This window comes from Micromys minutus (genome assembly GCF_963924665.1).
Source record: "Micromys minutus genome assembly, chromosome: 18".
NCBI classification, from domain to species: domain Eukaryota; kingdom Metazoa; phylum Chordata; class Mammalia; order Rodentia; family Muridae; genus Micromys; species Micromys minutus.
Window position 1 is genome coordinate 32,341,721 of NC_137953.1, and position 13,115 is coordinate 32,354,835.

Sequence of the window (13,115 nt, forward strand, 5' to 3'; positions counted from 1 at the left end):
TCTTCCAAATTTTTCCTCTTGGCTCATCCCTACCACCCCCTCAGCCTGGACTGCTGACAAGATGTAGGTGCCCCTCAGAGATAAGTAAAAGCTTTTCCCAAGCTAGTGAAACACAGAAATGTTTGAACCTGGGTGTTTTCAAGTGACTCACTGTGTCTCAGAAATACAATCCTGTACCTTCTTAGCAAGGGACACACTGAGAATGACATGGTTTCCTTGCTATAAATCTAAAGTAAACCGTGCCTATGTTATAAGGATCCTGACGGATCTGGGGAACAAGAGACATACAGACTCAAACACTGACAAAGAAAACTGCCCCGCCCCACCCCCACATCCATTCACCTCACCTCCTTAATAAAAGAAGAACCACTCTAAGAACAGTCCCCACCGCCCTTGAACACCAGGTCAATGCATAGAACACCATTTCATTTAAACATTGAGGTGAAAACTTTAGTCTAGCACATGCCTGTGGGAGCTGAACTAAGGGTTAGCAAGCTCCTTCTGATCCAGAACGGAGATAGCATAGACTTGGGGGGGGGGGTAACTTGGGGAGGGGGAGCAGGGATCTTGAACGAAATAATAAGCTTTGGGGAAGTGCTTAAAGTAAAAATAAAGCTTCACACAGCCTCATGATTTATCAGGCTGCTGATTGATTTGCCTACCCAGCCTTCAGGCAGATAGATCTTTCCACAGGTGCTGATTTTGCTCCCGCGCGTCCTTTTTTAGTTTGGCTCTACGGAAGGATGGGGGCCTCCTGCCCTCTAGTGGCCATATGTAATAATACATGGAGCAAACGAGAACTTGCAAGGTCCCTGCTGACTCAGCTCTCAGTAGGGACAGGACAGAAAGGGACTATAAACTAGCAGAAGTTACATAGGGAGAAAGATGCGGACATGCAAGTTGGAGTCTTCCATGACCATGAACTGTGTTATACACAGAGGCTAGCCTCTGAGTCCTGCACTTTAATCCCTGCACTTGGAAGGCAGAGGCAGGAGAATCTCTGTGAGGTCCAGGCCAGCCAGAGTTTCATAGTGAGATTCTGTCTCCAAACAAAAACAAAAACAAATAAAAAAAAGAAATCCAAGAGTAGATGGGCTGCAATTCCAGGCCACTGTTACATACTAATGTATGAGCTAAGGAGTTCCTTTCAGCTCCTTGTGGGAAAACCCCACTCCCATTCTGAAGTTGACAGGCGCTAGCTGAGACTACATATGGTGGAATGTCCCGCGCAACCGTCTCGCCTGCAAGAACGATGCGGCACATGAAATAGGATCCTTTTGCGGTAAACTTTAATACTCTCGAGAACCAGCACTTGCTACACGTGACGAAGAAGACGACGAAGAAGACCAAGAAGACGAACAAGACGAACAAGACGACGAGACCAACGAGACCAACGAGACCAACGAGACGACCCGAACTATCTAGCCAGTCCCCTTATAAAGGGATCAGTTCTTGCCTTGGACGTGGAGCCCCCTGATTGGTTGAAACTCATCAGGCCCTATGACGCCACGGAAGAGGCAGAGCTCAAGGAGTGGAAAGTTACCCAGCACGTGCGCACATGGCTTGTTTACTGCTAACTCCAGCCGGATATCAGCGCCATCTTGTAATGGAGAATGTGCAGGCGGCGCCCCACAGTGGAACCTATGAGCAAGGAGGGGGAAGGTAGCCCACTGTAACCTGGAAGGGTAAGACGCTTTCTTTTTCTCTGGGAGGTTCCTTGCATTTGGTGTGTGGCGTGAAGACATCCAGGGACCGTTTCTGTAGTCCTGTGAAGATCCTCTTTTCTCCCCCACCCCCCACACTCCTCCCATTGCTGTCCTAGCACTCAGTGTTACCTTTGAGAATAGACACAAGCAGAGACAGTGGCTATGATGTTTGCCCTGCCAGTTTCCTTCCTGCCAGGCTTTCTCCAGTCCTCCTTTCTCTCACACCTTATTTATGGCAAGTTTGGGCTCATGAGCATATCTTCTGGGTCAATCCAGTATAACCAACCAGACCCCTTTAAATAATAACGGAGACCATTGAATCCCCACAGACAGGGAAGCTTCCTTTCCTTGGAGGACCCCAGAAAACAAGGTACAGTTTGAGTTACTGGGGTTAGGCTGTCTCTTCTTTTCCTCTGAGAGCCAGCCTTCTGGGTGAATGTTGGCCTCTGGTCAAACCTTTTATCCCTTTAGCTGATCTCTAGAATTTGTCTACGTTTAATCTCCATAAGTGACAAGAAAGAACTCTGGGATGTGGGAGCAAATGTTTCAGAACAACTACATGGAGGGAGAACACAGAGGAGGGGCATTCTGTGATGCGGTATGAGTTTTAGATCACACGAATGATGGGGAAAAAGAGCAAACACCCTTGACTTTGACTGCTCTAGGTTTAAGTTTTCAATGTTACTGTGGTGCAGTGGCTAATATAAATCCAGTGGTGACTTCAACATCCAGGGTTTGAGCCTTTCTGGAGTAAGGTACACAGGGCAAATTCTCTCTCCTATTCGGCAGTAGCATCAAGCACGGTGCACTCAGCCCTGCTGCTCTGCGGAAGACCGTAGTGTGGGCAAACATGCTGGACCTGCAGTGTTCACTAGATGGCGACCGGTCTATCAGGAGAGAGCCCCATCGTGAGTGAAGGGACATCTGTGTACTGACGAGCTGTGGAATGTGAGGGAGCCACAGAAATGATCAGGACACATCTGGTCCGGTTTTGTTTATTGTTCATCCTTTTATGGAAGCCAGAGGACAACCTCAGGTGTTGATCCTCAGGAACAGTAACTACTGGTTTTGTTTGGTTTTTTTGTTGTTGTTTTGTTTGTGTTTATTTATTTACTTACTTACTTACTTAGAGACAAGCTCTCATTGGCCCAAATCTCACCTACTAGGCTAGGCTGGCAAAGCAGCAAGCCTCGGGGTCTACCAGTGTCACTCCTGGTATTTTTATACGGTCCCTAGGGATCAAAGTAAATTCCTCTTGCTTGCAAGTCAGCCACCTTATGAGTGAAGTATCTTCCCAGCCTTCTTTAAGCTGTGTTCTGAAGTTGAACCATCATTGTAAGTGAGAGAATACTCCAGTCACAGCATCTCTGTAAGTATATTTCTGACTTTAATTTGCTAATGTTTTGCTGGAGAGTTTGTAATTACAGTCTTAAGTGAGACTGGCCTAGTTTTTCTCCATGGTACTATCTTGCTTCGGAAGGTCTCCTTGCCTAACTTTGAAAGTGTCTCCCACATTCTCTGTAACTGTACAGGAAAGCCATTTAATGAGGCTGTGGAAATAAAGACCTTACTTTTCTGCTAAAATTTCAGATATTCTGGGTAATTGTGATCCAGCATATATTCAGACTAGGTCCACTAGAGGAATTTTTGCAATTTTCTAGAAAATTGTCTGTTTCTTGTAAGTGTAAAATTGTTTGATGATTTGTTCATAGAATTCCGTGGTGTTTATAAAAGCGTTGTGTGCATGGCCATGCCCCCCTTTGCTTCCTAACACTGTGGGTGCTATGCCCCTCTCTTCCCTCTCCACCCCCATAAGAGGCCGTCTGTTTTGTCTTTTTAAAGAAGTAGTTTTGATGTATTCTATTTGATCTTATCCTATTCTGTAACCTGTTGCTTTTATTGCAACTTTTGTTTCTATTTTGACATTTTAATTTCTTTTCCAGTGCTGGAGATCAAACCCAGGGCAAGTATTGGCATTCTGCCTCTGAGCTATACCCTCTCCCTGCTTTTGCAAATTTAAATTGGATTTTTAGTTTGTTTGTCTGTCTGTTGTTATTGTTGTGTTGAATAGAAGTAGGAAGTTCTAGCTACTAGCCCAGGCTAGCCAGAAACATGTCCCTGATGCCATCCTCAGTTTCTGGAGTTCTACAATACAGATATGCACCACCAGCCTACCCTTGAGCTGAGCTTTTCACTTTTAGATTCCGACTTTTCTAATGAATGCATTTACAGCTAACATGATTTTTAATGCTGTACGGTTGGACAGGAGGAAATCTTCACATTCCCAAGGGCCTTGGACACCCATGTGGACCTCTGCCCTTCACACCCAAAACATCCTCAGACCAGCAGTCCAGGCCTACACCCAGAGGTGGGGGTTAAGGGTCATGGTCAGCTCCTCTGCCCAGCTCTGGTCAAAGATCAGAAACAGAGGTTCAAATGGTAAAAACCTTGGTCAACGTCAAAGTCATATAGACTCTGACCCTTACCTCTAAACTCTCAACCCTTGTTGCCAGTTGAAAAGAACTTTTGTGTTTCCACTGGGGGTGGGGGTGTCCAGCCATCATTTTGATCCTTTCTCTAGTTGTCATCTACCACCCATGAACCCAGTGACAATTCTTCACTGAAGACTCACAGCTGACCAGTATCACACAGAACTAGCCATCTTCTGTGAACAAAAGCTTGGGTCTTCAAAGGTGTTGTCCCACACAGTGCCGCACCCAGGAAGCAGAGTCTGAAACGGTAACCCTCATTTGGCGATTATTAGGAAGGTTCCAGAGATAAAGAGAAGTTGCAAACAGCACGGGGACAGAGCAAGAATGTCACAGTATGTCTCAGCAGGTGACCCCATTCTGTTCTGCTCCCCTGGAAACCGAGCACAAAGCTGTAACACGGAGTTCCTTGCCTATCCTGCTCAACTTCCAGTTCCCAGGTAGGGCAGGGTTGCGGCAACGCCCAGGCTGTGCAACGGTGAGCCCTGTCGGAATTAATTTTCATTGCTATGATCAAATTCCTGCCAAGAAGCAATTTAAGGGAGGAAGGGTTTATCTACCTATAGCTCAAAGAAGTCATCTCATCGTGAAGGGAAGATAAGGCAGCAGTGGGAAGGTGCATCAGGAAGGCGGGCGTGCTGGCAGGAACAGGAGGAAGCTGGGAAGAATGAGCCAAAACTTGTGGCTAAGGCAATTTTCCATACATAATAAGTCTCAGAGTTATTGTTTTGGGAACTTGGGTGCAGGTAGAAAAGCCCCTGGTTACACTAGTGAGATCAGACCACCCACCCAAATCTAATGCTGGACCCCCACTCTGCTCAAAGGCTGAAAAGCTGACTCAGGAGATACATACCTTGAGACACTCAAGAGTTTGGGGCATGCTCTCAGTTTTGCTGGCTTCTAGAGTGAACTCCCTTGCTGACAAAAGCAGCCAGCCTATGGAGGCATCCCCTGGTTTCCACTAGGCTTGCAGACCCCTTGCAGAAATCCCTGCAAACTACAAACTGCTCCAAACAGCTTCAAGCCCTAGACTTGTTGAAAGCTGATATAAACCAGTCCAGTTGATGGAATTGCTCTCTGTCTTCTGCTGAATCAGCTAACCACATGTTTCCAGTGAATGCCCCATTGTCTGAAGCCCCTCCTGGTTTTTGACTAGCATTCTAGCCTTCCAGGGCCCTGGCAGTGACCATCTAATTTCACCAGGAAGTTACAGAAGAGGGTACATCACCCTTTATCCTCAGCAGGATGAAACGTTAGGTCAAATGGAAACTTTCTGGCATAGGCTACCTAGAATGCCTATTGGCATACCAGAAAAGGTACCTGTTAAAACCAAATAGACCCAAGTGTATTGTGGTGGTTTAAATAGGTTTGGCCCCCATAGACTCATGTTTGAATGCTTGGCCATGGTGGCACTATTGTTGGGTGTGGCTTTGTAGAAGTTGCTGTAGCCTTCTTGGAGGTCCTTTGTCACTATGGGGGTAGGATTTGAGGTCTTATAAGATCAAGCTATGCCCAGTGTGACAGTCTCCTCGTGGCTGCCTTCAGATGAAGATGTAGAACTCTCAGCTCCTCCAGCACCATGTCTTCCCGCACTGTGCCATATTTCCTACCATATTCAGTCCAGTAGATAATGGACTGAACCTCTAGATTTGCTTTGGTCATGGTGTCACTTCACAGCAATAAACCCTAACTAGGACATCTATCAACAGGTAGATTCACTATCTGAAACAGTTTTATAATATAGTTGGGCACTTGACCTGCTCTGTGTAGAGCAAGGAGGTTATTGTGTGGCCTTAGGAGAAAATTATTGTTTCTATTCAAAACATTCAGAAACCATTAGACATAATTTAACTATACTTTAAAAAAAATAAAATGCAAAAGAAAATAAATAAAAGGATTTGACTCAGGATACAACTCATGGGTGAGTGTAATTACTAAAATTATGTTTTAAGTTTAAATTAGTGTGCTTAAAATTTATAAAACAAAAATGTATCTAACATGTGAGCCACATATGCCCACAGACAGATAACTTCCTGGAATTTGGGGAGCTGTTGGTTTATGTAAGATAACAAACCATTTGTTTTTGCTCTCATAAACAAGCTTGGTTGCCCCAGCTACACGGGGTATGATTGATCACACATAGGCTGAGATGGGTGGGTAGGATATAGACAGGAAGTATGTCAGAAGGTATGTTTGCCCCTGATTGGATGAAGGCAGGAAGTACATAGCCTTAAGGGTTTTGACATTTTTAGCCTCTGACTAGTGTAATTTGGTCTCATACTCTGGGAATATGTCCATTGTCCTGGAGAGTATTTAATAAAGCTTCCCTCAAATGTGGCTTTAAAAAAATGACAATATTAACTATCACAGTGGCCAACATGCACCATAGGTATAAAGGGATAAGGGACACCAAGAGCACATTCTCTCACTTGGGGTGGGGACAATGGGCTTTGGTGCATCTGAAGATGGGAACTGAAGCAGGATATACAGGTGAGGACTAGGAGCCTATTCCAGGATGGACACCTATGTTTGGCCCAGGACCAAACATTTCTTAGCTTTACATTCTCTGCTGTGTCTTGTATCCCAGCCCATTCTCATAAAGCTGGGCTGTGCAAGCCTGGTGGGAATGGGCCCTACTGATATGGCCAGTCCCCAAGACCGTGACAGTGGTTAACAGTACTGGAAGATGACCCCCTCATGAAGGTACTTGCGGTAAATATTAAAAATGATACGACTGCTCCACACTGATCCCTGGCACTCTCTGGTCTGGGTGGTCACTCTTACGTTAGCTCCGGCACCGTCAGGCCATATGGAACTAACATTAATTCATCTCAGCGGCGGCTGCCCCCTTGTTAGTCTCTCTCCCAGCCTCTCTAGTAGCCGGGAACTCTGCTCACATTCTCTGAGGCCACTCCACGGTCCCAACGGTGGCCACCCTCTCACCGTTCCCTTGTTGGGTTGTTATCACACCAGGCCCACACATCAACCTTGACTACTCCACTCCCCATCTCTTACCTTAGAGCCAAGCTTCAAAGGCACTGGCCCAGAGCGACATCCCATTTGTGACCCTCCTTGGCTAATGAAAGAATCTAGAGTACTCCTCAGAGCCATGGTTGGTCCCATACCCTACAAACCAACGAGGCCTGACGGTGGAGGCCCACCAGACATCAAGGTGCTGTCTAACACTTGCATTAGAGAAGATGTGGTCTGTGACAGGCTCCACCTTAGGGCAAGAGTGTAGGTATACATCAATTATATATGACTGCTTGTTCCCACCGTGGCTCGGTGAGTCAGCAAGCAAGCTCTCATAGAGCTACAGCCAAGAAGAAATGTGACTGGTCAACCCTGGAGTGCAGTTTCCTGACTCAAATCCTCTGTGGCCCAGCTCTTGAGGGCCCCGTAGGCATCACCTCATAGCTTTTGAGCAGATGTTTCCCGTTTGGGGCTGAGACTGACTGGAAGAAGCTGGGATATGTTAGCCAGACCAAAATAGCAGTTCCTATCAGGACAGGGTGGCCCATACTAACTTGGCTTCCTATAGTCTGGTTATGGTTACACTTTGAACACAAGTACATGTAACCTTGAATGAAAATCCCCCAGAAGCACTGGAGGCTAAGATACAGGCTGAGATATAAGTCACCACCCTCTTCCCATCCATGTCGCCCAAGAACTGCTCCACATACAAGCTGTTGTAGAGAACATTTATTTGAGTCACCTCCTCCAACAGATGTCAGAGACTTTTGGGAATATCCAACCTGGACATCCATTTATGTGCACTCCTGTGTAGCCATGGTCTATGTATGTTGTAGGGGAGGGTGTCCCCTCTGCTTCTACTACCCCCCAATTTTCAAGGACCTGAGGCCTTGAGAATCTATTATTGATCCAAGGAGTCAGCCCACAACCCAATTCCATACACCTCTACTAACCCATGTGTACTCTCCCCTTGCACACAACCCTCCACCTCAGATGACCTCCAGAATGTGTTTCATCATCCAGTTAACAAGTGTCTTCCTGAGAGTTGGGAGCCCAGGCCTGGGCTAGACCCAATCAAGGTTGAAGAAGAAATGACAGCCCCTTGCCCTCAGGGAGCTCACAGTCTAGTTAGGGACTCAAGGTGCACATGTGCACACACAGCACATATACATACACAAACACAGAAGAAACAAGCACAAGACTAAATAACACATAATACTCAGGGAGACACCATGTGTTAACATGAGGACTGTTGGGGGGGGGGCATGGGCTGGGTGGGTTGGGAAGCTCGGCCCTGGTGAATAAGTGGGTTTGGGGGCTGGAGGAAGAACATTTCAGAGCAGTATAGGGGAAGGCATGGCACAGTTACAGCAAGGAAGAGAGAGACAAGCTGGGCAGTTAATTGAGGGGCATGGTGAGGGCTCCCCTAAGTTAGCCAAGGAAAAGAGGTACATGGATGTTCCCAAGGTATGGGTAGCGCCTCCCCCTTCTCCGATCTCTTTGAGTACTCAGTGACCCCAGAATAAGGCATAGGGGTTCAGTAAGAACGTGTAACCCAAACTGTATGGGGAATACAGGCCGTAATACCCCAAGTCAGGAATCCAGAGGTTTTTACCAAGTCCTGATGGAAAAGAAAGCCCCTTCCCCTTTCCTAATGAATGACGGCTCATTCTAGGAAGAAAGGGGGACAGTTGTGGACCCTCAACTGACCTGCTCATGTGTGAGGATACAACTCCTTGACCAGCAGTGGCCCGAGACCCTCACGTCCTAGTCATACCCCTGCTTACTTAGGGGACACATACACCTCCTCCACTGGCCTCCCCCATTGCTTAGACCCACAGGAGCCATGTACCGGGTTCTAGTGCCCCTCTACCCTCAGCTTCCCTAGTGATACCTGCCTGGAGTGCGTGCCTGCCCAGCCAGAGGCCTGATTGGTTGCATATGGCTAATGGAAATATAAGTCCTTCTCTGTGGAATAGACACAGAGAAAATGATTTACCAACCTGGGGATTCTACAGTGTAGTCAGAGCCATAGATAGCCAAGCAGAAGACTCCACTGTGAAATCCTAAAGCCTGTCAGACATGAAAGGGGCGGGGGGTGGGGGGAACCAAGCCTGGGAGCTAGTCTCGGGCAGTGTCTGGGGAGGCAAGCCTGCCTCCAGAAATCCAGTGTACTGTCAGATTGCAGAAATGGGATTGGATGGACTAAAAGAGGCTCAGCCTCAGAATTCTTTATTCCCAAACAAGAGGAGACCAGGAGGAGAGTGACACACTGGTGTGGAGTAAGGAAAGGATGGGAGATGGAATCCCCAGGGCTGAGGTCTTTAGGCTGGAGTCCAGAGGCTCCTGAAACTGCTTGGCACTGTGAATACTCCATGAGTATGTGAGTTCTCCCAGGAGAAGGTCCACAGGCTCCATCTGGTTTTAGAGCCACAGGCCCCTGAAGTGTTGACCTTTCTAGCTCGGAAAGGTCATGGAAAGCTGCACGTGCTGTTCACATCTTGAAGGAGGTTCTGCCTCTTGAGCCAAGTCCACCATTAACTTGCTGCAACAGTACACAACAGTCACTCCTTGTCCCTGCCCTTCAACCAAGTGCTGAGACAGGCTGAAGGAGAGAAGCCACCTCTCCACACAGCTACTGTCTCCGCCTCCACACCTGACTTGAGATCTAGGAGCAGGAAGCCAAAAGAGGCTTGTCAGGCTGTAACTCAAGCCAGATCTGGGGAGTTTTCCCACCAAGGCATGGGATCAGCCTCTAATCCAATGTTCTATCAACACAGGGCACCTCCAGAGGTAGGTCTTCTGAGGAGACATGTCCTCATGCCAGGAACCCAGGACCTATGAGACTCCATTTTTAGTTTCCATGTGCCCTGCAGGTCCTGGGCCATGAGGTACTGTCCGCCTTGTATCTGTTCACAGAAGCAGAAACCATGATCAGTACATTGTCGTAGCATGGCCTGGCCTACTGGCCCATCTGACTACGTGAACACACTCACACTCACCTGACCGGCTCTTAGTCTATCTGGACCTTAAGAGAACCCTTTCACCACCACGCCACAACAAAACACCGCCAAGATTAGCCTGTTTACACATGAGATGCCTTGGGTCTAGGTACTTGAGTGACTGACTAGCTTCTGCTCTCCCTAGACCTTATTAAATAGTTTCTGCCATTAAATACTAGTCCACATTACAATAACCACCGGAGATCTCGGGCAGAAGCCAATGATTCCAGAGGAGCCACACAGCACTAAGGTGGGTCAGAGAGTAAAGGCAATGAACAAACTCCAGCACCAAGCACAGTCTAGCTGAAAGCAAGGGCTCAGGAAACAGAGACATGCTCAGACCCCCCCCCCCCCGGCATCCTAACTTCATGTCCTCGAATCTGTCAAACCCAGTGATGGCCTATCACCCGGACCCTGGCCCTAGGTCCTCCCAGATGCATTTTCAATAACTCAGCAATAGAGCTGAAGGATTTTTCAGGTCCAAAATGGAAAACAAAGCCCAGGCGTGACCTACTGTAGTGACCTGGTTATTTGCTGTAATTTGGAACAAGTTTGGGTGAATCTTGGTTTCCTTGTTTGTCAAATAACAGAAAAGGCAGTGCCTCGGAGTGGCAACTTGTAAACATGGATCTGAAAGCAAGCCCTAGCTAGCATTCTTACCGGATGACCCTGATCATCTTGACTGAAGCCTCCCTTCTCATTATCTGAATGAGCCTCAAGGCTTTGTTCATCCATTTGTCCTCCCAGGGCCTCTGTTCTCATTCTAAATCACGGCTCAGTGCTCCCTGCACTCCTGACAAATGTCTGGTGTACCTTCCCTCTGAACACTGTCCTTTGTGGAACAAAATTCTAGCCCTTGCTGTCCTGAAGCCATCCTTCAGTAACCCCAACTCTTCCTACAGCTATTCTGTCCCTCTAGGACTCAATACAAAGCCACAAAAGCCTCTTGGGTGAAGCTAGTCACCATCCAACCCGAAACAGGCTGTCCCTGTGCAGATACCTTGACACCCGTCACAAGCATGAGGGTTGGCTTCTAAGTGCCAGGGCTGGGGGAGGGGAATCCCACCAAGAGTGGAGCAGAGCACAACCCAGAACTAATTAGTACAACTCTACAGAAAAATGGCTTCACCTTCTGATGATAGTGGAGCCTCCTGGCACCCCAGGGAAGGGGAAAAGTCTCTCATCTTCATCTCCAACTTACAGATAAGCAAACTGAGACATGGAGTGAAATGGCTTCTCAAGGCCACCACCAGACAGTGGGTGCAGGAAGCTGATGCTTTGGGGACGGAGCGTGGGCCTGGGAACCGTAGCAAGTGGCTGTCTCCAAGTCGCTTTCAAGTATGACATGCTGGGAATGAAGATCGGGTAAGCAGCAAGTCATGGAAACCAGCACAGGCACCCATTGCCCAGTCCTGACCTGCACAGCCAACACTACACACCCCCTTCCCCTATCCCCACACCAGAGGGGACTCTGGCCAACCCTGTGGGTCTCACCTGCTCTAGGCAGCCGGAGGAGGCAAACTAATACAGGTGCTCAAAGCAGATACATGCAGCCAGCCAAGGGGTCCAGGGACAGGAAGAAAAGAGGGTGATCCCAGGCCTTTCAACACCCTAAGCTGGCCCCGCCCCCTCCCAGGAGCCCATCCAGACAGGGGACTGCAACTCAGCACCCTTGGATGTGGCTTCTGGATTGGAGGCAGCTGGTGGTGGCAGGTCTCCCATAGATCATAGCACACGGCTCAAATGGGCCGCTTGGCTCTCAGGCCCGTGGCCATGGCTGCGCTGGTGGGTCTTGAGCGAGCCCTCACGCGCGAAGCTCTTGCCACAGCGAGGGCAGAAGTAGGGACGCCGCTCCCCGAAGACACCGGGACGGCGCGGGTGCGGTGTGGGCATGCGCGCGTGGGTGCGCTGGTGGTTTAGCAGGAAGCGCGGCTCCCGGAAGCAGCGGCCGCACTGCGCGCACTGGTGCGGCTTCTCGCCACTGTGGATTCGCTGATGCGTGAGCAGGTTCTGCTTGAGGCTGAAGCAGCGGCCGCACTCGGGGCAGGGAAAGGGCCGCTCGCCGGTGTGCGTGCGCTGATGCACCTCGAGGTTGTGTTTGACGCTGAAGGCCTTTCCGCACTCGGGACACACGAAGGCGGCTGCGCGGCCAGCCCCCACGTGTGCCTTCTGGTGCCGCACCAGGCTGGGCTGCTGGGAGAAGGTCTGCCCGCAAAGTGGGCAGCGGTGGGACTGTTCCTCCGCAGGGTGGTGGATAACCAGGCCTTGATCGTCCCCCAGACCCTCCTCCCCGTCCCCTGTAGGGGACCCTCCCCTGGAGGACACCAGCTCTGTCATGGGCACTTCCGGATGCAATCACCAGCCCCTGGAGAAGCAGAAGCGGAGAAAGGGTTCAAGGAAGACCCCAGGGTCAGCTATTATCCAACCAGAGGAATCACTTCCCACAACCTCCAGAGTCTGCCTGTCAACAGTTATTTTGTTTCATCACACTCTGGAGCCCCTTCCCGGGCTCTTCTCAAGAGCCACCTCCTTCTAGAAGTCTTCCCTGGCCTCTCCAGCATCTTCTTACAGTCGGCTGCCCCATGGCCTTTATCATCACCCTGAAATAACCTCAAGAACACAGCCCTACTTTCTGTTACAAGACACATCAAGCCCTGTGCCTTTACAAGTATGGAGCCAAACAAGACATGGGCTAAAGATTGATGGAAAATTCTCAGGAGCACTTTCTCTAGTCAGATGCCCAAGGATAGGGAAGGGAGGTGACCCAAAACCTTCAGGAAGAAAGATCACCAATGGCTTAAAGCAGGAAGTAAAATACCCCATCCCCCATAAAGTTGAGAGTGACCTCCCTGGGTTAACCATTAAAAATAGTCCCACTGTTTAACAAGATTAATCATACATTTGAAAAGCTGCAGGTCACTGAACCAAAAAGCAAGAGCTCCCAA

The 13,115-nt window shown here is 48.8% G+C and overlaps 1 protein-coding gene across 3 annotated transcripts; it reads right to left on the bottom strand.

The window, feature by feature from the left end:
- Window positions 1-9,750: 9,750 nt before the first annotated feature.
- On the bottom strand, window positions 9,751-12,507 carry LOC308432326 (uncharacterized protein; the record flags this gene model as incomplete). 3 transcript variants are annotated; one of them, XM_080932113.1, is made up of 3 exons in its annotated part: window positions 9,751-10,077; window positions 11,372-11,518; window positions 11,665-12,507. In XM_080932113.1, one exon carries the CDS (start codon window positions 12,505-12,507, stop codon window positions 11,896-11,898), a length of 612 nt encoding a protein of 203 aa, XP_080788239.1. In that variant the 3' UTR covers window positions 9,751-10,077; window positions 11,372-11,518; window positions 11,665-11,895. The 3 variants fall into 3 exon arrangements, with proteins under 3 accessions (XP_080788239.1, XP_080788238.1, XP_080788240.1); XM_080932112.1 differs by having other exon boundaries at window positions 11,300-11,518; XM_080932114.1 differs by lacking the exon at window positions 11,372-11,518.
- Between the last annotated feature and the right edge of the window lie 608 nt (window positions 12,508-13,115).